The sequence below is a fragment of the Stenella coeruleoalba genome, assembly GCF_951394435.1.
Source record: "Stenella coeruleoalba genome assembly, chromosome: 19".
NCBI lineage: Eukaryota > Metazoa > Chordata > Mammalia > Artiodactyla > Delphinidae > Stenella > Stenella coeruleoalba.
This window is the reverse complement of record NC_137165.1, coordinates 5,363,265-5,385,136: the sequence shown is the minus strand read 5'-3', so window position 1 is coordinate 5,385,136 and position 21,872 is coordinate 5,363,265. Positions and strand designations below refer to the sequence as shown.

Here is a 21,872-nt window from a genome sequence, read left to right as displayed (position 1 = left end):
GAGATGTCTTGGCCCCAAAGAAAACATAGTCCAGCTATGATGTGCCTATCAGAGCCCCTAGAGGTGGTTTCCTTGGCGTGCACATGCGCAGAATCATTGGCTGGTTATAGTTACAGTAATTAACAGAGGTATAAGGAGATGGTGGTGGTGACAGTGGGAACTACCATTTTTTGAGTATAAACTATCGGTCGGCCAGCTTTCAGAGGTTTGCTTTAGAATTGAGTTTGGGAGTGTTCCTTCCTCTGCAATTTTTCGGCATAGTTTCAGAAGGAGAGGGGTTAACTCGTCTCTAAATGTTTGATGGAATTCACCTGTGAAGCCACCTGGTCCTGGTCTTTTGTTTGTTGGGAGTTTTTAAATCACAGTTTCAATTTCAGTACTTGTGATTGGTCTGTTCATATTGTCTATTTCTTCCTGGTTCAGTCTTGGGAGATTGTACCTTTCTGAGAATTTGTCCACTTCTTCCAGGTTGTCCATTTTATTGGCATAGTAGTCTCTTAGGATCCTTTGTATTTCTGTGGTGTCCACTGTTTACTTCTTTTTCGTTTCTAATTTTATTGATTTGAGCCCTCTCCCTTTTTTTTCTTGATGAGTCTGGCTAAAAGTTTATCAGTTTTGTTTACTTTGAGATTTGGCTTAATTTTTGCCCCACAAGATAAGTTTTAAATGTAAACATAATAAATCAGGATCTTAAAGAGGTTAAGTGAAATGCAAGTTAACCAGCTTCTACGTGACAAAACTGGGGCTTGAACTCAAGTGACTGATATCAAAGGCTTTGCTATTGTCATTCTTGAGAGTGGAAAGGGGGCGGGGGGTAGACGGGAGAAACCTGAACTGGGCTTGACTACTGGGTGTATGGGGAGAGGTGTCACCTGGGAGAGTTACAGCAGTAGCAGAAATTGGGAGGGTAGACTGAGGAGATGGTTTCAAGGTATGTTGGCAAGTTCATTCAGTTTAGAAAAGTTGAGCACAAGTACCAGGAGGACAACCAAGAGAAAAAGTCTAGGCAGTTTCCATCAGTTAGACGTATATTAGCCTCGCTCAGCTCACCTGTTCTGTCAGGGATAGGAACAGAAATCTTGGAATCGTTTGTATAATGGGGAGGGTTGGAAGTAGAGCAGCAAGTGAGATAGAAGGAGAACAAAATGGAAAGAGTGGGAGGGAAGGATGGAGAAGGCGGAAAGGAAGGAGAGAAGAGGAATAAAGGAGGTGAATGATGGAAACATCTAGGGAAAGGAAGAAATCAGAGGACTTAATGAAGGTAACCCTCAAAAAAAGTAATCAGAAAGGTAAGGCAATGAAGGTGATGTTTTCCAGAAAAATGCTTATGTTTTGCTTCATAGAAGTAAAAGGGGAAGGGCTTCCCTGGTGGCGCAGTGGTTGAGAGTCCGCCTGCCGATGCTGGGGACACGGGTTCGTGCCCCGGTCCGGGAAGATCCCACATGCCGCGGAGCGGCTGGGCCCGTGAGCCATGGCCGCTGAGCCTGCGCGTCTGGAGCCTGTGCTCCGCAACGGGAGAGGCCACAACAGTGAGAGGTCCGCGTACCACAAAAAAAAAAAGAAAGAAAGAAAAAAAAAGAAGTGAAAGGGGAAAGGCACTGAGAAAAAAATTTGATTTCTCATTAAAAAGTTCTAAGTGGAAATTTGACAGTATATGGATTTTTTTGTATCCTGCTTCTAACAAACTGGAGAGTCAGAGAACCAGAGAGCATGGGGGGTCGGGGGAGGAGAGAGAAAGTAAATGGGAAGTTTAAAAAATTGGGAAAATATTTGATGGATATTAAGAAATAATTATTCATCTTTTTAGGTGTGATAATGATCTTATATCTATATTTTTTAAGTACTTACTTTTTAGACAAAGATACCAAAATATTTACAGATTAAAATGTATAACTTGCTTCCACATAATTCAGGAAATGTAGGGGAAGAAGTAGTTTGGGGTGTAAATCAAACAAGATTGGCGTATAAATGAAACAAATGCGGGCTGATAATCGTCAGAGCTGGTTAATGGGTTTGTGGGTTCGCTACACTTTTCTATTTACTTTTGTGTATGTTTGAAATTTTTCGTAATAAATGGTTTAAAGTTTTATCAACGATTAAAACCCCAGGGAGGGACTTCCCTGGTGGTCCAGTGGTTAAGACTCTGTGCTTCAAATGCAGGGAGTGCGGGTTTGATCCCTGGTCGGGGAATTAGAATCCCACATGCTGCATGACACAGCCAAAAAATTAATTAATTAAAAAAATAAAACACCAGGGAATGTAAGAAAGAGGTTTATACAAATCTTTGTCCCAGGCAAGCCTACACAGCATAATATTCTGAAATTTATAGCAAACTGGACTGAACAAGTATTCATTTTATTTTAGAATATGAGCCGCATTATTTAATAATGTTGTTTAAATTATTCAGTGCCAGAGCAGATTCTAAAAATAAACGTAGAGCTCATTAATTTTAAGTAACTCTAAATTAAAACAGTAATGAGCTGCCATCTTGCACTTTTTCAAACCAGCAAATCTAAAAGAAAATGGTAAAACAATGCTAGCCAGGCTGGGGGGCCGAGAGCGTATTTTATTGCTTGTGGTACGGTAAGTTATTCAAATCCTTTTTGAGATAACTTTTAAAATAACTCTTAATGTAATATATATTCACTATTGAAATATGATAACGTATAAAAAAGTGAAGAGTATTTTTTTTTTGGTTGCACATCATGTGGAATCTTAGTTCCCCAGCCAGGGATCGAACCTGCGCCCCCTGCAGTGGAAGGCGCAGTTTTAACCACTGGACCAGCAGGGAAGTCCCAAGTATTTTAAAAGACAATTAACTCACAGATTCGGTATCCTTCTAGACTTAAAATATGCATGAACGTGTTTGGTTTTAAAATAATTATTTTAAAATAATTATGTGAGCGTATACTTCGGGCATGCTCTTTTATTTTATTTATCATGGACTTTTTCATAACGTTTAATATTCAATAAGATTTTTCTTTTTAATACTGGCATATCATTTCTCCACCTCGTTGACATCCCTCTATTGGACTTTTAACTTGCTTCCAAATTTTTGCTATTAAAAATATAATTTGTGGGCTTCCCTGGTGGCGCAGTGGTTGAGAGTCCTCCTGCCGATGCAGGGGACACGGGTTCGTGCCCCGGTCCGGGAGGATCCCACATGCCGCGGAGCGGCTGGGCCCGTGAGCCATGGCCGCTGGGGCTGCGCGTCCGGAGCCTGTGCTCCGCAACGGGAGAGGCCACAACAGTGAGAGGCCCGCGTACCGCAAAAAATATATATATAGATATAAAATTTGTACACACATTTATTAATTTCTCTAATTATCTCCCCAGGCTAAATACATGGGAGTGGAACTTCTAAACCAAAATATATAACTATTTTTAAGAACTCTTGATCCATATGGCCCCATTCCTGTCCTGAACATTTGTGCCAATCTATTCCCAGAGGTAGTGTGTTAGGGCAGCACTTCTCAAGCCTGAATGTGCCCAGTGAACCACCTGGGGCTCGTGGTGAAATGCAGATTCTGATTTGATAGGTGTGGGGAGGGGCCTGAGATTCTGCATTTCTCCCGTAAGCTCCAGATGCTGTCTGATGCTGCTGGTCCAAAGACCACACTTGGAATAGCAAGGTATTAAAAAGCTTTTTTTTCTTAACATTTTTATTCAATTATTTTTCTGCTACTTCACTGACACAGTGTTATTATTCATTTCTTTGTCGATTTGATGAATACAAAGCTAGGTACATACTTATTTTATTTGGATTTCTTGGAACACTAATGATGGTACACATATGTTATTGGCCATTTTTCTTTTAATTTTATCTTTTGTTTGTGAAGGATTGGATCATGTCCATTACCCAGTTTTATACTGGGTGTCAGTCTTTTTCTTTTGATACATTGAGCTTACGAACACTTTATTACTTGCCCTGCAATTATTGTTTTAATGAGATGACTGTTTGCATTTGCATTTTCTTCCAGTATTTTTGACTTATAGTTTTCAATTTTTGTGGTCAATATTTTTATTATTACTTTCTTTGCTTTGAGGCTTGAAAGATCTTTCCCTGCAAAGTATCAGAAGAATATTTCCCTATAGATTTCTGGCTGTTTTATGGAATTATTGACATTTAGGTATTTAATATATTTCCCATTTTAATTACAAAAGTAATATGCTGATGTGGGCTATTTTGGAAATACAGGTAAGGAGAACGATTGTTAACATTTTAGCATATTTTTATCTAGACATTTTCATCTTGCAAGCATAGGTTTAAGTATATATATATATATATACACACACACACATATACACACATACACATGTTTATATAATTCTTATAGAAATAGAATCAAGCAATTCAAACATTTCTCACTTAATCATATACCATAAATAATTACTCATTATTCTATATCAACAAATAGCGTCAGTTTTAATGGATCTAAAGTGTTCTATCATGTCTGTCATATTTTTACATATCTGTGATTTATGAACACATGGAATTATTTCAACCCTGCAATTTTATATAATATATATATATTATATAAAATTGCAGGGTTGAAATAATTCCATGTGAATCAACGTAATAATAATAGCAAACACACTGCACTAACAATTTGTGAGGCACTACTCCAAGCCCTTTACAAATTTTAGGCCATTTTAATCCTCACAAAAATGTATAAGGGAGGTACTGTCAGACCCATTTTACAGAAAGATCACTGAGCTGGGAAGAGGCAGGGCCAGGATTTGAATGATGGTCTCATCTCCGCACACACTTCTCTCAGTATATGACTGTTACCAAGCCAGTCAGTAAAATTAGGACATTGATGGTGAGGCAGAACTGCAAGGCTGAGAACCTGGTCCTGAGACCAGTAGCATCTGCATCCTCTGGGAACTTGCTAGAAACCCAGATTCTCAGCCCCCAACTCAGACCTGCTGAATCAGGAACCCCGGGCTGGGGCCCAGCTGTGCTGTAATGCTCTTGCCAGTGGTGGCAAAGAGGTGGTGGACAGGGCACTCAACTAGGATGCAGAGGTCCTGGGGCGTCAGCCTGCTTTGATGTTGTGGGTTGAGGGTTGATGTCCAAACCCAGGCAGGTATCAGTTTTCTCACCTGTAAAGTGGGGACAAGGACCCAGATGGGGGTTGGAGAGCAGTAGACCAGATAACCGCCGTGGTTCATTTGAGCTGGACATTTCTATAATCTGGACCCGTGAAAACATGGTGTATGCCAGTATTTTCAAATCAGTAAAATTGTGCAAAACCGTCGAACATCTGGTGTAGGGGAGGAAATCGGAAACAAGGAAGGGGACATGATAAAATCCCATTCGTGATGTCTTAAAGTTTCTGTGACAATAAATACATTTTTAAAAGATTGTCATTAAGCAGCACTAACGACGGCCTGGTTTCTTTAGGTCTCTGAGTTAAGACAGCAGCTTCGAATACGAGGTTTGCCGGTGTCCGGCACCAAGACGGCCCTCATGGACCGGCTTCGGCCCTTCCAGGACTGTTCTGGGAACCCTGTGCCCAACTTCGGTGACATAACGACTGTCACTTTTCCCGTGACACCCAGCAACGCGCTGCCCAATTACCAGTCCTCCCCGTCCACCGGCGCCTTGTCCAACGGCTTCTACCACTTCGGCAGCACGAGCTCCAGCCCCCCAATCTCGCCCGCCTCTTCGGACCTGTCGGTGGCGGGGTCCCTGCCGGACACCTTCAACGATGCCTCCCCGTCCTTTGGCCTGCATCCGTCCCCAGTCCACGCGTGCCCCGAGGAAAGCCTCATGGGCAGTCTCAATGGGGGTTCCATCCCTCCCGAGCTGGACGGACTGGACTCCGAGAAGGACAAGATGCTGGTGGAGAAGCAGAAGGTGATCAACGAGCTCACCTGGAAACTCCAGCAAGAACAGAGGCAGGTGGAGGAGCTGAGGCTGCAGCTGCAGAAGCACAAGAGGAGCCACTGTCCCGAGAAGAAGCTGCTGCCTTTCCCGGCCGCCCCCATCAAGCAGGAAGACGCCACCTCCAGCTGTCCGTTCGCGTCCCCGCAAATAGCTGTGAAAAGACAGAGCGCCTGCTCCGAGGGCCAGCCGCCGGCTCGTGAAGATGCTCAGCTCCTGCCCCTCGGGAACGCTCACTGTGCGGAGCCCTCGGGTCAAACCAGCGTACTTTCTTCCACATTCCTCAGCCCGCAGTGCTCCCCGCAGCATTCGCCCCTCGGGGCTGTGAAAAGCCCGCAGCACATCAGTTTGCCCCCCTCGCCAAACAACCATTACTTCCTACCCGCATCTTCGGGCGCCCAAGGAGAAGAGCACAGGGTCTCCTCACCTGTCGGCAGCCAGGTGCGTACTGCACAGGTAAGAACTCCTGGCCCCATGCCTGGTGAACCCGTCTTCCTGGAAGCGGGACGTGGACGTGCAGCTGCTACAGAGCTGACGTTGGAACTTGTCACGGGGAGGGTTCGCCACAAACCCAGTAGCAGCTGCCCGACGCCACGATGCACAAGCCTTTACAGTAGAGCGAACTCGCTTCCGAGACTAGCGTGGCTTGTTCTGGAAAGGGCTAGATCATAAGTGGTTTTGGCTTTGTGGGATGTACAGTCTCTGTCACAGCTCCTCAGCCCTACGCCTGGATCACGAAAGCAGCCATAGACAACTGGTAAACGAATGCACGTGGCTGTGTTCCAGTGAAACTTTATTTACAAAAACAAGCCAGGGGCTGGATTGGGCTCGTGGGGCTGTTCCCAGGACCCCTTGGTATCTAGCCTTACCATAGGCCAAACCAACTCATCAAGAGGGCCAAAGAGGGAGTTACCATGGCCATGTCATGGTCTGCACGGTGCAGATCTTTACCTACGGTGTGCCAGGCTCTGTTCTAGTCTCTGGGGATTAGTGCTGAGCTGGCCAAACAAAATCCCTATTCTCATGGGGAGACAGATAGTAAACAAAAGGTATAAGTAAGTGTTTAACACATTAGAAGATGATACATTTTACAGAAAAAAGGCAGAGAAGGGAGATTAGGAGTTTGGAAGTTTACAACTTTAAAGGGAAGGGCCCGGGACATTTGAAGGAGGTAAAGGAGAAAACCTTGTAAATACTTGAGGCAAAGGCATTGCAGGTGAAGAAGGAGCAGCAAGTGCAAGGGCCCTGTGGTAGGAGCACGTGTGGAATGTTCAAGGACCAGAAAGAAACCAGTGTGTTTGGTGCAGAGCGAGAGTAGGGATGGCTTAGAACAGTGACCCGTTCAAAGACTAGACCAAGGTGACCATCCAGGACTTTCCTTTTATCCATGAAAACAAAGAATTATTAGGAAAGTCTCTTTGAGAAAGACAGTTAACGTTATCAAAAGGTTCTGGAATCCATGTTATTAGAAAGGGAATAGGAAAAACACTTACATTAATTGGATGCCTGCCGTGTACCGGGTAATAAGAGGCATGTACATGAGTCATCTCATTCATTGTCACAACAACCTTACGAGTTCCAATTTATCACTCTTTGCTATTGAGGAAAATAAGGCCCAGGGAGGAGAAGCCAGTTGCCCAGCGTCACAGGAACCTAGGTTTATCAGATTCTAAAATGCATGCCCTTTTCCCACTGAATATTCTCTACCCTGGGAGTATGAGGCGTGGCCATAGGTAAGGCGAATGCATTTTTATGAACCCACCAGAACAACACATTCACGTGAATGGTGCTCAGACCTCAGTCAGCACTCTGGGAGGAGCTGAAACTCACACGGATTACCATCCTCATTGACAACAGGTATTGAGCGCCTCATGGCCTAGGCAACAAAGGTGAAAATAGCTCTTGAAATATACAGCTGTGGACCAGAATGGGCTCAATTGAAGGATATCGATACTCTGAAGAAGAACTACCATTTGTACAGTCATTGATGGTTTACAAAGCACTCTTTGTAAAGACATGAATGATTCCATAATAAAAAAAAATCAAAAGATAAAAAGCAATATAGGATAACATCACTGATGGGCACTTTTGACATTAAATGCCCCCCAGAGCATGGCAGTGGGTGTTGACCATGAAGTGCTAGAAAAGTCTGGAAGGCTTTGCAAAGGGGTTGAACTTGAGAAGTGGAGTTGGAGAAGGAGAGTCGGGAAAAGATCACTCCATGTGAAGAAACACAGGGAGGGAGTATGTCCAGGGCCCGGAGGGGTTAGTAGAATTTAAGCTCGCAGAGGGAAATCGTACTCGACTGTGGAGCGTCTGGAAGACTTATCCTGGTTAGATGTGGAGACCCTACGATGTAGATGTGTGGAAACCATGGAAAGTTTGTGAACAGGAAATGATACGTCGAAAGCCAGATCTGAGACTTTGGTGATGGAATTCAGGGAGGTTTGGAAAGATGAGATACCAGGGCAGGGACTAGTTGTCTCAGCAAAGGTTACCCTCAAATATGCTGCTGGTGGCCATTTAATTTGTCCTTCTTCCTTTCTACAGAACTCAGGGGCACGTGAGGGCCATCCTTCAAGCTTCTCTCCCCAGCCTTCCAGCCTTCACCCCTCTTTCTCTGGAGCCCAGGCAGACAGCAGTCATGGTGCCGGGGGCAACTCTTGTCCCAAAAGCCCAGGTGTACAGCAAAAGGTAGGCACCTGGGAAGAGCTTTAAACTGGGGGTTGGCTTTGCCTCTTCTCTCTCTGTGGCCCCTGTTCTCCAAATGTTGAGGTTCAAAGGCAGAAAGAAATTACATTTTGGATAGAAACAAGTCCACTTGAAAAGGACAGAAATGGATGTACAGATAAAAGTGAGGGTATTCCAAGGCACTGTTTCCAGGGTTCATCCCAGAAATCATGCCAACTAACACGGCCTTGGTATGTTTGCGAAACATCATGGCAAACAGACCTGGTTCAGTGAAGTTCAAGATTGGAGTCAGGGCTCATGGGAAAAAAATGTGGAGAAAGAAGTAGTGGGTCCTCGGAAAGGACTGGAGAGATGCAGAAAGTTGGAATCATGGTGCAAAAGGGAAGAGATGTTACGTGTCAGCAGGTGGGACAATCGGGGATATAAAAGATGCGGATACATGTCAGCAGGTGGGATAATCGGGGATATAAAAGATGCGGGACACAGGGAATTCAAGGAGCAGTGGGAAGATGGTAAAAAGGAGACAAATGGGCTTCCCTGGTGGCACAGTGGTTGAGAGTCCACCTGCCGATGCAGGGGATGCGGGTTCGTGCCCCGGTCCGGGAAGATCCCACATGCCGCGGAGCGGCTGGGCCCGTGAGCCATGGCCACTGAGCCTGCGCGTCCGGAGCCTGTGCTCCGCAACGGGAGAGGCCACAACAGTGAGAGGCCCACGTACCAGAAAAAAAAAAAAAAAAAAAAAGAGACAAACGTGAGACGGCCATGACACAAAAGTGCTGCAGGCCCCAGGGCAGGGCATCCTGAGGGGACAGAGACCCTGAAAGGTCCCGGGCACTGCACAGAATGCTCTCACAATCCCCAAGGCTGGCTCATGAAGAGATACCCTGGCAACACCTGCCTGCAACTGTCTGCATATACATCCACTTAGGAATGAAATGAGGTGGGAGATAAATCACTCTGGAAATTCCTGGGTTGGTGGAGCTCTTCATGTCTGATTGGATGGACCCTTTGCTTTATTTTCTTTTCTCATCTCACTTTCTCCCAACAGACAGGGTGTACCTTAGAGGGGGGAAATGAATTTTCGAGGTTCCCATCCTGAGACGCCTCCAGCTTTGAGTCCATAGTGATGTGTACCATTGTTAATATGTATCTGTGGTATATATGTAACATAAATTTAAGCTGCAGCTTTTGTTTTGCCTTAAGTCAATGTTTGCAGAATTTAGCCTGTCGTTTCTAAAACAGAAGCTGTACCGTTTCCGACGCATGGATTGATTGTCTTTCTCTGCGTTTTACTCACCCAGATGGCTGGTTTACACTCTTCTGATAAGTCAGGGCCAAAGTTTTCACTTCCATCCCCAACTTTTTCTAAGTCAACTTCAGCAGTTTCAGAGATAAGCCAGCCTCCATCCTATGAAGATGCAGTAAAGCAGGTAAGCACATGATCTGGTCTTTACGGAAGAGTAGGCTGACTCAGCGGACGTGTTTTTACATGATGCGGCCTCACGCGTGGAGATTCTGTTGTTGAGCGTGTCTGTCACCTCCCTGCTGGAATGAGCAAAATGTCTAGATGCTCACTGTGGGGATGTGTTGTGTGTGTACAGATGCTGCCTGAGGCAGAGAGAGAAGAGGTTGGCTGGACGCCCAGATGCCTGGGCTTCGTGCCAGCTGCCTCTCCCACTACCGTTGGGCAAGTATTCAACTTCTCTTACATAAAATGGGGACGATATCTACTGCATAAGGATTTCAGATGATGCAGCATTTATCACATGGTCCAGACATGGGATAGGTACTCAAATATACGAGAGGAATTGCTGGGCCAGTCGTTTCTAAGTTTCTTCCTAGCTTCAAAATTCAGTGATCCTAGTAAAATATGAATGGTTGTAGAAGCTGGGTAATCGTGGAGGTTTGTCGTAGCCTCCACTTCCATTTATGTTTGGAAAATTTTCAAATAATAAGTAAAAAAAAAAAAAAAAGAAAGAAAAAACCAGCAATGCGTGATCTTATATTTCAAATGGCCTGAATGTGGATAAAGGATCACGTGGCCCTCTGTGTGTGCTCAACCCAGAAAATACCATCTCCATCGGTGGCTGCCCCCTGGTATCCTGCAGAGCAAAGTCAGCCTGCAGTTAGATTTCATTTAGATGAGAGAGTGTTTTAAATATCGGGAAATTTTATGCAAAACGTAGGCTTTCCCATTTCTGAAAAAAAATCAGAGAACTGGCAACCCGGAGGCACATCTCTGCCAGACAACCATTGCCTGAAACAAAGTATCGTCGCCTCCTTGGACCAGAACATGTGTTCTAGCCTCTACTCCTCTCTCTCTCTTGCTCTGCGTTTGGCTCATTTACATGACCTGCCAGACCTTGTAGGCATTTAATGCAAATGATTCGTTCTCTAAGCAGTGCTCTCACCCACGTTGATCATTGATGCCTGTGTTTATTGGGACCCAGCTCTCAGAAGAGTGAGATCCAATTATGCCTCTGTTCTCCCCATTCCTGTCCCCTGGTATCTGTAAACATCAACACATCCTTCTTGGTTTCAAAAGAAAAAAAAAAAGGCCAGGCAAAGTGGACTTCCATAAACGGACTCTGCTTCACAACTCAGATGAGCCAGAGGGGAAGGTGTAGTCCGTACAAACGATAGATTCCACAAGCTATCACAATGAGGAACCAGAGAAATGTGAACCAGGTTCTTGGGTCACATCCTCAGCAACCAAATGGGAGGCAGAGCTGAGTCACCTCATTTCTTATTTTGTTTATTTGGGTTCTCTCTCTTTTCTTCTTGGTGAGTCTGGCCAGAGGTTTGTCAATTTTGTTTACCCTTCCAAAGAACCAGCCTTTGGTTTTATTGATTTTTTTCCTATTGTTCTTTTAATTCTTCCTTGCTTCTGCTGACTTTAGGTTTTGTTTGTTCTTTTTCCAGTTCTTTTAGGTGGTAAGTTGAGAATTTTCTTGTTTTTTTGAGGAAGGCACGTATCACTATGAATTTCCCTCTAAGAACTGCTTTTGCGGCATCCCATAGGTTTTGTACGGTTGTGTTTTCACTGTCAGTTGTCTCTGGATATTTTTAAATGTCCTCTTCGATTTCATCGCTGACCCACTGGTTTTTTTAGTAGCATGTAGTTTAGTCTCCATGTAAGCATTTTTTTCTCATTTCTTTTTCTGTGGTTGATTTCTAGTTTCATGCCATTGTGATCAGAAGCGATGCTTGAACTAACTTCTGTCCTCTTAAATTTGTTGAGGCTTGTTTTGTGTCCTACCCAAGTCACTTCAAAGTGATAAAAAATGACCATACTATATATGTGTTAAGGTGCCCATCTCCTGGGATGGAAGCTTCTCAAACAACTGAATTCACTCTGAAGAACTCTGGGCTGGGGAGCATTCTGCCTCCTTTTCCCCTTCTTTTGTTGTAATAGATTGTTCTATTCAGTAGTTTTCCTGTCTAGAATTCATACTGAGCTTTAATCACACATGGTTCAAAAACCTTTAGTCAGTGACACCCATATTCATGGCCGCATTATTCACAAAGGCCAAAAGGTGGAAGCAACCTAAGTTGGTTGAATGGATGAATGCATAAACCATTGATGGAGGTATGGATAAACCAAATACATATTCTGTACATGCAATGAATATTACTCAGCATTTACAAGGAAGGAGACTCTGACATACGATACATATAGCGTGGATGCACCTCGAAGACATTATGCTAAGTGAAATAATCTAGCTGTAAAGGGAAAAATGCTGTATCAATCCACTTATCCGAGGTACTCAGAGTTGTCAAATTCAGAGGGACAGGGCTTCCCTGGTGGCGCAGTGGTTGAGAGTCCGCCTGCTGATGCAGGGGATGCGGGTTCGTGCCCCGGTCCGGGAAGATCCCACATGCCGCGGAGCAGCTGGGCCCGTGAGCCATGGCCGCTGAGCCTGCGCTTCTGGAGCCTGTGCTCCACAGCGGGAGAGGCCACAACAGTGAGAGGCCCACGTACCAAAAAAAAAAAAAAAAAAAATTCAGAGGGACAGAAAATAGAACGGTGGGTGCCAGGGGCTGGGGGAGGGTGCAATGGAGAGTTAGTGTTTAATGGGGACAGAGTTTCAGTTTTGCAAGATGAAAAAAGTTCTGGAGCTGGACAGTGGTGACGGTGGCACAACAATGTGAATGAGCTTAATGCACTTGAACTGCACACTCTGAAATGGTTGCGATGGTAAATTTTATGTTGTGTGTATTTTACCACAATTAAAACAAAACAGACCCTAGCCAGACCTACTTCAAAAGCCTGTTGTGCTGCTTCTAATGATTTCCTACAGAAGCGGTTGCCATTTTTTAACTTCTCTGTTCTCCTTTGGTTACTTTGCAATAGCAAATGACCCAGAGTCAGCAGATGGACGAACTCCTGGATGTCCTCATTGAAAGTGGAGGTAAGGCATCAGGATGCCCTGCACCTGCATGTACTCTGGGGAGCAAACCTTAGGATCAAGGTCAGATGCTCATTGTAAGCTGGACCAAAAAGTCGTCTCAGGGTTGAGTGTCACTTCCTCTCAGCCTCCCGTCCACATTTGAAGCAGAGATAATGTGAATAGAAGGCATAGATGATGATTCCTCACTGCCTCTGTCCCGTTGTCCTCAGAAAAATTTTCATCAGTCATTTTAACAGTTTTCATCTTTCAGCTCAGTCCGTGTTTCCCTAAATGTTTTCTCCTGCTACACCACTTGTCCCTACTGTTCTAATCCCAACGTCCCCCTCTTCTTAATTATAAGAAGAAGAAAGCAGATAAGGCAAGTTTTGTGCTACCTACTCAAAATGAAATTTAATTGGTAATCTCCCACTGATGGCCCATTCATGTTCACACGGCATTCAAGTAAAAAATGGTCAGTGTGTTCTTTTTGCCTCCTTTTAAGTCATTCATTTATTTCTTTTTTAAAAATTACATAGTATGTGCCTAAAATTTGAAACCACACAAATGAGTAGGATCATGTAAGGAGAACGTGTGCATAGAAAGAAAAGACTCCAGATCTGAGCCCTTAAGTAACGACATTTAAAATTTCAGGGAGAAAAGTGGTCAGGCATCATACTAGGTTCAATACTGTACCAGGCACAATCTCCACCTTTAGGGGGTTTGCGGTCTGGTAGGGGAGATGGGGAAAAAGCAAGTAAACAGGCAATTCTTCCATTGTAACAAGAGGGAAAAAGGAAAAGATGGACACAGGGGTATGTATCGTTGTAAGTTTTGTAATGGAAAGATGAGTGGGTTCCTATCAGACACCCTTATATTTTTAATGAAGTATGTTGGCAAGGTCTGCAAAGAGTCGGGGTACAAGAGGGGAGCACGGGAGGTTCCAGGAAAGAAGAACAGTGATGAATTGATCCCAAGTGAATTGAGTTTTCTGGAGAAACACAGTAGGATCCCTAGGCGGTATTAAGTGCCCCTCGTAGGCTTGACATCATGAAGTTAAAGAGAAACCGGGCAGCTTCATTGTGTAATTTTTCTCTTGAACGTCCAGCCGATCCAGGGCAGGCTCAGAGAAAACAGATGATAAGATTCATCCAGATGCGGGCTTTTGCCAAGGGAGTATGGTGATGGGAGAAAAGGAAAAGGGGATTAAGGATATTTGTGAGAGAGTAATTACAATGGTGTCTCAGGAGTATAGGCGGGACAAGAAGTAAAAACCAGAAGGGGCTGATGGATGGTGATAAAACAGCAGAGTTGGTAGGTTGGGGTGACCCCAGCGGGCTGAGAAGTTGTTGTCGTGGGGTCCTTATGAGGGGAGCTAGAGGAATAGGAGGAGATGGACAGAGAGTTGGCAATATTGATCGAAATCGAGCTTTCAGGGGGATGCAGTGTTTGGGGACAACCAAGTCCAGGCTGTGTCCGGCAGAATGGGAATGGCGGAATCAGCTGGGTTGGAGGGATGGAGTGTCAAGGAACGGAGAGGCCAGCTGGACAACGGGTCACTTCTGGGGATGCTGAAGGCACAGAGGATGGCAAGAGTTGAAGTGGGAGGAAAACAATGAACCGGAAGTAGAGTTTTCAGTGGATGAAGAGGAGGGGCCAGGAGACTGGGGGGCGGGGGCGAGGCCAAGGAGAGCAGCATGACCCTCGAATCCACTGAGGAGGGCTTCCCTGGTGGCGCAGTGGTTGGGAGTGCGCCTGCCGATGCAGGGGATGCGGGTTCGTGCCCCGGTCCCGGAAGATCCCACGTGCCGCGGAGCGGCTGTGCCCGTGAGCCATGGCCGCTGAGCCTGCGCGTCCGGAGCCTGTGCTCCGCAACGGGAGAGGCCACAACGGTGAGAGGCCCGCGTACCGCAAAAAAAAAAAGAAAAAAACCACTGAGGAGTTAATAATAATGAGGGGGAGTGACAATCAGAACGTGGCAATGGGAAAGGACCTGATGACCCATCTTCTGACTCTGCAGCAAAGGAACCCCCAGTGAGGGTGTAACGGAGGATGTAGTGTCCTCAGGGGACAGCCAGGTGTCAGTGAAGAAGCAGGTAAAAGAACCTGCTTTGAGCAATCAATAATCACAGAGTGGAATTTCCAGCAGGAGAGGGTTTGGGTAGAGACCCAAGGGAAGAACTGAGGATATACAGAGCAGTTTGGGGATCAGACTGGGTGATGAGCAGTGACCCGAGAAGCATGGCCATCTCCTGTGTCTACACGTAAGTCATTCATTCCAGAGATTCATGCACGTGTCATGCTCGAGCGGAAGTGCTTGAACAATTCCCATTGTGTTTTACCAACAGAAATGCCAGCCGACGCCAGAGAGGATCATTCATGTCTTCAAAAAGTCCCAAAGATACCTGGGTCTTCTCGAAGCCCCACTGCTGCCCTCCCCGCCAAGCCCCCGGCTTCCTTTGAACCAGCCTCTGCAGGAGGCCAGCTCTCCTTCGATCACTACGGCGCCGACAGCAACGAGCACCTTGAAGTCTTATTAAATTCCCAGAGCCCCTTGGGGAAGGTGGGCGACGTCGCCCTTCTGAAAATCGGGAGCGAGGAACCCCCTTTCGATGGGATGATGGATGGATTCTCCGGGAAGGCTGCAGAAGACCTCTTCAACGCGCATGAGATCCTGCCGGGCCCCCTCTCCCCCATGCAGACTCAGTATTCACCCTCTTCCGTGGACAGCAGTGGGCTGCCCTTAAGCTTCACGGAATCTCCTTGGGAAAGTATGGAGTGGCTGGACATCACGCCACCCAGCTCCACCCCGAGCTTCAGCTCCCTCTCCACCGGCGGCCCCAGCATCTTCAACATCGATTTCCTGGATGTCACGGATCTCAATTTGAATTCCCCCATGGACCTCCACTTACAGCAGTGGTAGATGCCTGACGCAGCGTGCTACGGAAGACCAGTAGGAACCCGGTGGGGGAGAGCACACAACCGTAAATACTTACATTATCCAAAAGAAGGAGGAGGGGGGTGGAGGAGGGGAAGGAGAAGCCGGAGAGAGTTAAAAAGAAGCAATGGAGACTTCTGTGACAACGAACAAGAGCAAATCGGAGTCTTTTCTATATAGATAGATAATGTAATATTTACCAGCCTTCAGTGACAGTTCATGATTTCAGCAGTGCACTCAAAAATATGCTTTTTCAGACCAAGAATGCCAAAAAAAAAAAAAAAATTCTTCCACTGCCTTTTCAAACACCAGTCTTTTTTCTAGCCCGTACTTCTTCTCAGGCATCGTTGGGGCATAATCTCACTTTGTAAGCTTTTCTCATGAATTTATTACACATACCGTGGAAAGAAGATGTAAGCTTTCTAGGGAGCACAGGGAAGCCAGTCCATCAGAGGTGATGGAGGACGCACCCATGACGGAAGCTGCTTCCTGTCTCTCCGTCACCTGGCTTTCAAAATAGAAGTCAGGCCCAGTGTCAGGTTCTTAAGGCAGAACAGAGGGACAGGACCAATCCATTCCCAGGGGAGTGAAATGAACTCAGCGTCCCTCAGCCGCAAAGCTGCCCCGTTGTGGTGGCCCCAATTCTATCCCACAACCGACCCACCTTTGGCCTCAAGAACCCCACCTAGAATTTCCCTCCTTCTCAACCAGTAGCCGAATCATTCCCACTGTCTCCGTGGTGATAAGCGTTGTGAAACAGGTGAGAACCCTAAAGCAAGAAGAAAAGCAAAACCTTCTGCCGTAGACAGTTCTCCAGCACAACCCCCTTTAGTGTCGAAGACTAGAGAGGACCATGTAGGCAGAGCAGAAGGACCTCCCTAGCCTCAGGAAGCCGTATCAGAGATCATTCAGACAGGACTAGAGAACATCGTTTCACGTGTCCTGGAAATAAATACCGTGGGTTACTATAACAGGACGATTATAGAAGTCAGGCTGCTTTTCTTGTTTTCTTATTGGTGGGAGGTGGTCCACCTCTGTTTACCTTTCTCCCGCTCTGCTTTTCTTTCAAGATATCAGTCCTTTCTTGCTCCTGTGTTGGAGATCTTTCCTTTTCTGCCCCACCATCGGGAGAAGAGAACTTCTGCCTTCTAACCAGCTGTCATACCCCTAATAAAGCCATATGTTAAAAAGCTAAAAAATCGAGGTTCTCCTGGAGAACTCATTCTCCGTATGCGTAATCTGCTATAAAAGGAAGTCAAAAGAATGCCCTCAGGAAGAAACCAATGACTCGGCCCATTAGTCACAAAGCTGTCTCTACCCTCATTTGATTAATAGCAATCCCTGATTTGGGTTGCTCTGGGGAAATCGGAAATCATTATATAGTAAAGATAAATACGAATCATAGTTACAAGGAGAGAGTATTTCAGGTCTGGGTTTCTGAAAGAAAACACAATTGCACGTTGAAAAGGATGGAAGGAGAAAAGACGACGGTCTCGTGTGCATTCCTCATTACCTCTCGTGCTTTCGCTGGGAACTGAAAAACTTAACTTGCAGGATCGTCTCCCTAAGGCTCACTGTGGTTCCAGCTCACCGTTTCGTAGTGTTGCATGCTGTAGAAAGTAGCTATCGCTGTTTTTATTTTTTATTGAAATCACTAAGGCACTGTTTTCTTCGTTTGTTAAAAAAAAAAAAAAAAAAATTGTTCACTGTGCACTTATGGAGAAAATAACCAAACATGTTGTGATTTTAGAAGTTCTCTTTTTGAAAAAAAACCAAAGATTTAGAAGTCATTCCATTGTTAACTTGTAAACGTGTGTGAACACAGAGTGTTTTTGGTGACTGCTACTCTGAGAGCTGCCAGATCTTATTGGGGGGTGAGGAGGGAAGGAGAGGGATGTACACACACACACACACACACACATGCATGTGTGTATAGATATATACATATGTATATGTATGTGTGTCTATAGGTGTGTGTGTACATATGTATCCATATATACACATACATATGTACATATACATACACATATGTGTATGTGTGTGTATCTTCAAGGCAGTGTTAGAGTTCTATACCAAAAGCCTTTAAGCCTCCATCTGCTGTGAAATGATCTTGCCGTTTCTCACTGCGAGTTCCTGATTAATCACCCAGATTACACGTTGCCTCTCTGTTTATGACTCATGGCTCCAACCCAATGACTCACAGCCACCTGCTTACCATGAACAAGCGCGTCTTGACTGTGATGTGAAAAGACGGAAGAGCATCACCGTTGGTCGCTGGAAAGGGTACTGCCGTCTCTCACGGGAGAGCACCAGTGGAAGATGACAGTTGTTTTACATTCCTCCATCTGCGTTGTGCTTTAAAAGAGCCACACGGTACACTTTGCTTTTATCAGAACCAAACATCTAGAGGGGAAGATTGCCAGTCTCTTCTTTGACGATGAAGCTATGGAGAAGAAAACCTTCGTGACACATTCCTCACGTTTGTGTGTTCCTCAGACGTCGAAGTTGTATTCAGATCTTGATAAAGCTCGCTGGTCCGTCCATTTCTCCTATGCCACGTTGTGTGATTTTTTTTAATGTTATTTTTGTCCCCCTTCCTTTGGAAAACAATCGCACAGCAATCTCTGAGACTCTGGTCTGAGTGTCAATTATTTTTTCCTTTGGGTATTTCTGTCTGAAGTGCTAGACTTGGTTAGGAGGCCCCTATCTTTGTAAGACTATGCATTTTCATTGGGATATTTTTAGGATATTATCAGGCACTGACATATATGCCTCACAGTGAAGATACTCGCAACTACAGACCAACACACAACCCGGAGCAGCCTCCTGGATGGTTGTTTTTAACCTCTTCCCACAGTCTTCACCCGCCATATTCACTGTCTCTTCGTAGATATGATATTTGCAAGATAAAACTGAGGATAATTGGGAGGAGGTTGAGGATTTTTTTTTTTTAAGTTCTTTTAAACTCTTAGTTGTGTCTCCTTTTCTGGTGACAAATTGAGCATGACTAAAAGATGTACAGAGACTTAGGAAGATGGCCAGGGTCAAGGTTCGCTTGAAACTAGCCACATGTAGTTCTCTTAAGACCCCTGGGACCCCCCCGTGGTAAAGCAGACCTGCAGACATTTGCAGCTTTTCCCAACGCTCGTGCAGTAGGTTCACGCTTATCCAGTGGAGTCAGGAAATTGCTTTGTGCAGATGATTTCATTAAGCCAGTGCTCATTAGAAGCTCTGCTGCTAACAGCGTTACTGAGATGACACACACTCTGCTATAAAGCCGGGGGGGGAGGAAAGAAAGAAGGAAGGAAGTTGAAGGAAGGAAGGAAGGAAAGAAGGAAGGGAGGGAGGGAGGGAGAAAGAAGGAAGGAAAGGAAAGGAAAGGAACGGAAAGGAAGGGAAGGTCCTAACCTCTCAGTTCAACTAAAACTCTGCATTATGAAAAGCAAATTGCAAAATTTTGGATGAGAAATGATTCTCTCCAATGAAATGATTGCACTGGTAAATGAGGAAAGCAAGAGGGTCTTCACCTAAATAGTCAAGGGGTTGTGAACTGGTGGCCTTTGCCATTCAGAAACATTTATTTCCAATCTGAAAAAAATAATCAAAAACCTACCCCAAGCATTCAAGACAGTCCTTTTCCAAAAATGTTCAGACACCATCAGCTCTTCTAGAAACCAATGCTGGCCTAACCGAAAACTCCCACATCCAATTTACTCATCCAGTGGCTAAGTACTCGATGTCTCACCTGTGCAAAGCACGCAAACCCCCAAATGGACAGCACCACGTAGACTCTGCACAGATGGTTCAGATTTTGAGTGATTGGGGAGTTGCAGGAACACTGGGAATCTCTCAGTCCTCCAACCAGAAACCCTTTACCTGTGGTGACAAAGGGATCTGCGTTTTCCCGGAAGGTGGAGGGGAGGGCCCCTTTTTAGGTAAAAGCTGTGCCCATGCTAACATTTTTTTTTTTCTTCTCAAACAGCCTCAGTGTGTCACTTAGACATCTTTCCTTACTTGCACCACTTAAATCATCTGTGAGAGCTTTAGGGTTTGTTTTCATTGCCCGATACAGAAGCCTCTTGAAAATCAGGGAAGGGTAAAGGAAACTTTTTTTTGGCCTCACCCCCTAATCTTGATCTTCAGAACGAGCTCTCCGGACCAAAGGGACACTTAAGGGTGGGGGGTGTCCACGGGGAGTCTCCATCTTTTAGGAGAAAAGCTGCAGGGTTGCGAGGGCAGCGTGGTCCCCCTTCAGGGCTTGGCTGTGGTCCTCACAGGGGAAGTCCACAGATGCACACAGTTTGCTATCAGCTATGAGAGAACTCGGATTAAAAGAGTCTGGAGTGTTCATTTTCCTATAAAGCCAGTAGAAACCAACAGGGCGGTTCAGATGCTGAAACTGCTAATGCTTTATTAGATGATATTACTAGACACACAGAGTCCAGGTCCTAGAACAAGACGGTCCTGTAAGTCTGAGAGCCGCTCAGTGTGGTGAGAAGCTGGGTTCGATTCTGGAATCCACATTTTCAGAGCAACCCTGTCTAGGCTGGGACTGCACATTAGGAGATGATTTTAAGACAGCAAGAGGTCTGAGAAAAATGTCTCTATCATCTTGCAGGGAAATTGTAATAGGATTCATTGAGTTTGATAACATATGAATAAGTTCCCTCCTGATTGTAGGAGTCGGTGGATTCTAGGCTTCTAGAATTCTGCGGATTAAGGCCAACACCTGACTGTCTCTTGTGCTTATTTGAATCACCTCCAGCCTCATGGACACTGGTCATGTGAGTTTCCTGTACATGTTTTAACAGCTCCCGGGGGTTTATGGGAAAAGGGAGGATAAGGATGAGGATCCTGGAGGCTGTTCTAATGTTTTCCAAAGGAAGGGAATCCACACTGCTGCCCAGAGTTCTCTCCAGTGCGCCCGCAGTGGGGAAGGAGGGCAGTGTGTGGCTGGGTACTTGAAATCCTCCCTTGGCGAAACACCAAGAGACACATTGTGAAGAAGTCAGAAGAGCCAGCATACGTTCTCTGCAGGGACCCTGCGTGGTGGAGTTTTCACGTCGGCCTCCTTTGCTCAACGATACGTAACTAGAAAGAAATGTGGGTGACCAGGAAGAGAAAAGAAGCAATGGCTAAATACCAAAGTTGGCATGTGTTCTTTTTAAAAAAAAATGTATATTTTTAAATAAAATGTTTATTTTAGAAAAAGATGGAAGCTTTTTTCTTAACTATGTGATGTACCAGGCATTGTGCTGTTATTTCACTGAATTCTCACAATGGTCCCATGAAGCGGTACCGTGATCATCCCCAGTTTACGTTGAAGAAACAGAGTTTGGAAAGGCTAAGTTAATCGCTTAAGGTTACACATCTCAAAATTGGCAGAACCAGTAATCGCACTTTATTTATCTCCGATGTCCCTGATCTCAAACACTGTACGTCTCACCCGCACTTACCACTGATGATACTAATAAAATGAGGACTTTGGTGAAAAGGAACAGAGTCTGCAGTTACATACATGCTGTTAAAACACACGGACAGATAAGTTAGCCAACCCAATGTTCTCATCAGTTTCGCAGCTGAGCAAACCGAATGGTAACGTAGAACAAATTGGGCATCAAGGTGATCTATAAAATCTGTAGAGACTCCCCAAGGAAGACTGAGTTTTTATCTTCTTTTCTCCCCTAAATTTATTCCTGACCATCATTTTCTCATCAGTGCATATATAAACCAAATGGAGGAGCTGAGATTTTGTGAAAGAGCCCTGGCATGGGGGTCCTCAGCTCTAGTTCAGACTAGCATTGATCTTGCCCCATGCCATGGCTCTTCCTTCCCTGTTCTGGCCTTACTTTCTCGTGGGTTCTCCCCGCTTAGAAGCAAGAAGGTCACAGGTGGCCAGAAGCCCCAGGTGTTCATCCTGCCAGATTAGCAGTCCCAGCAAAAAGAGTTTCTCATTCCTAAGAGT

The 21,872-nt window shown here is 45.2% G+C and overlaps 1 protein-coding gene across 1 annotated transcript in view; it reads left to right on the top strand.

Moving 5' to 3' along the window:
- MYOCD (myocardin) overlaps positions 1–19,184 on the top strand; it is a 93,528-nt gene extending 74,344 nt beyond the window's left edge. Inside the window, exons 10-14 of the mRNA XM_079905746.1 lie at positions 5,408–6,346; positions 8,441–8,584; positions 9,883–10,011; positions 12,936–12,993; positions 15,318–19,184. Coding sequence (XP_079761872.1) covers positions 5,408–6,346; positions 8,441–8,584; positions 9,883–10,011; positions 12,936–12,993; positions 15,318–15,892 — 1,845 coding nt within the window. The 3' untranslated portion in view covers positions 15,893–19,184. The remainder of the gene's footprint in view (positions 1–5,407; positions 6,347–8,440; positions 8,585–9,882; positions 10,012–12,935; positions 12,994–15,317) is intronic.
- Positions 19,185–21,872: the final 2,688 nt, after the last annotated feature.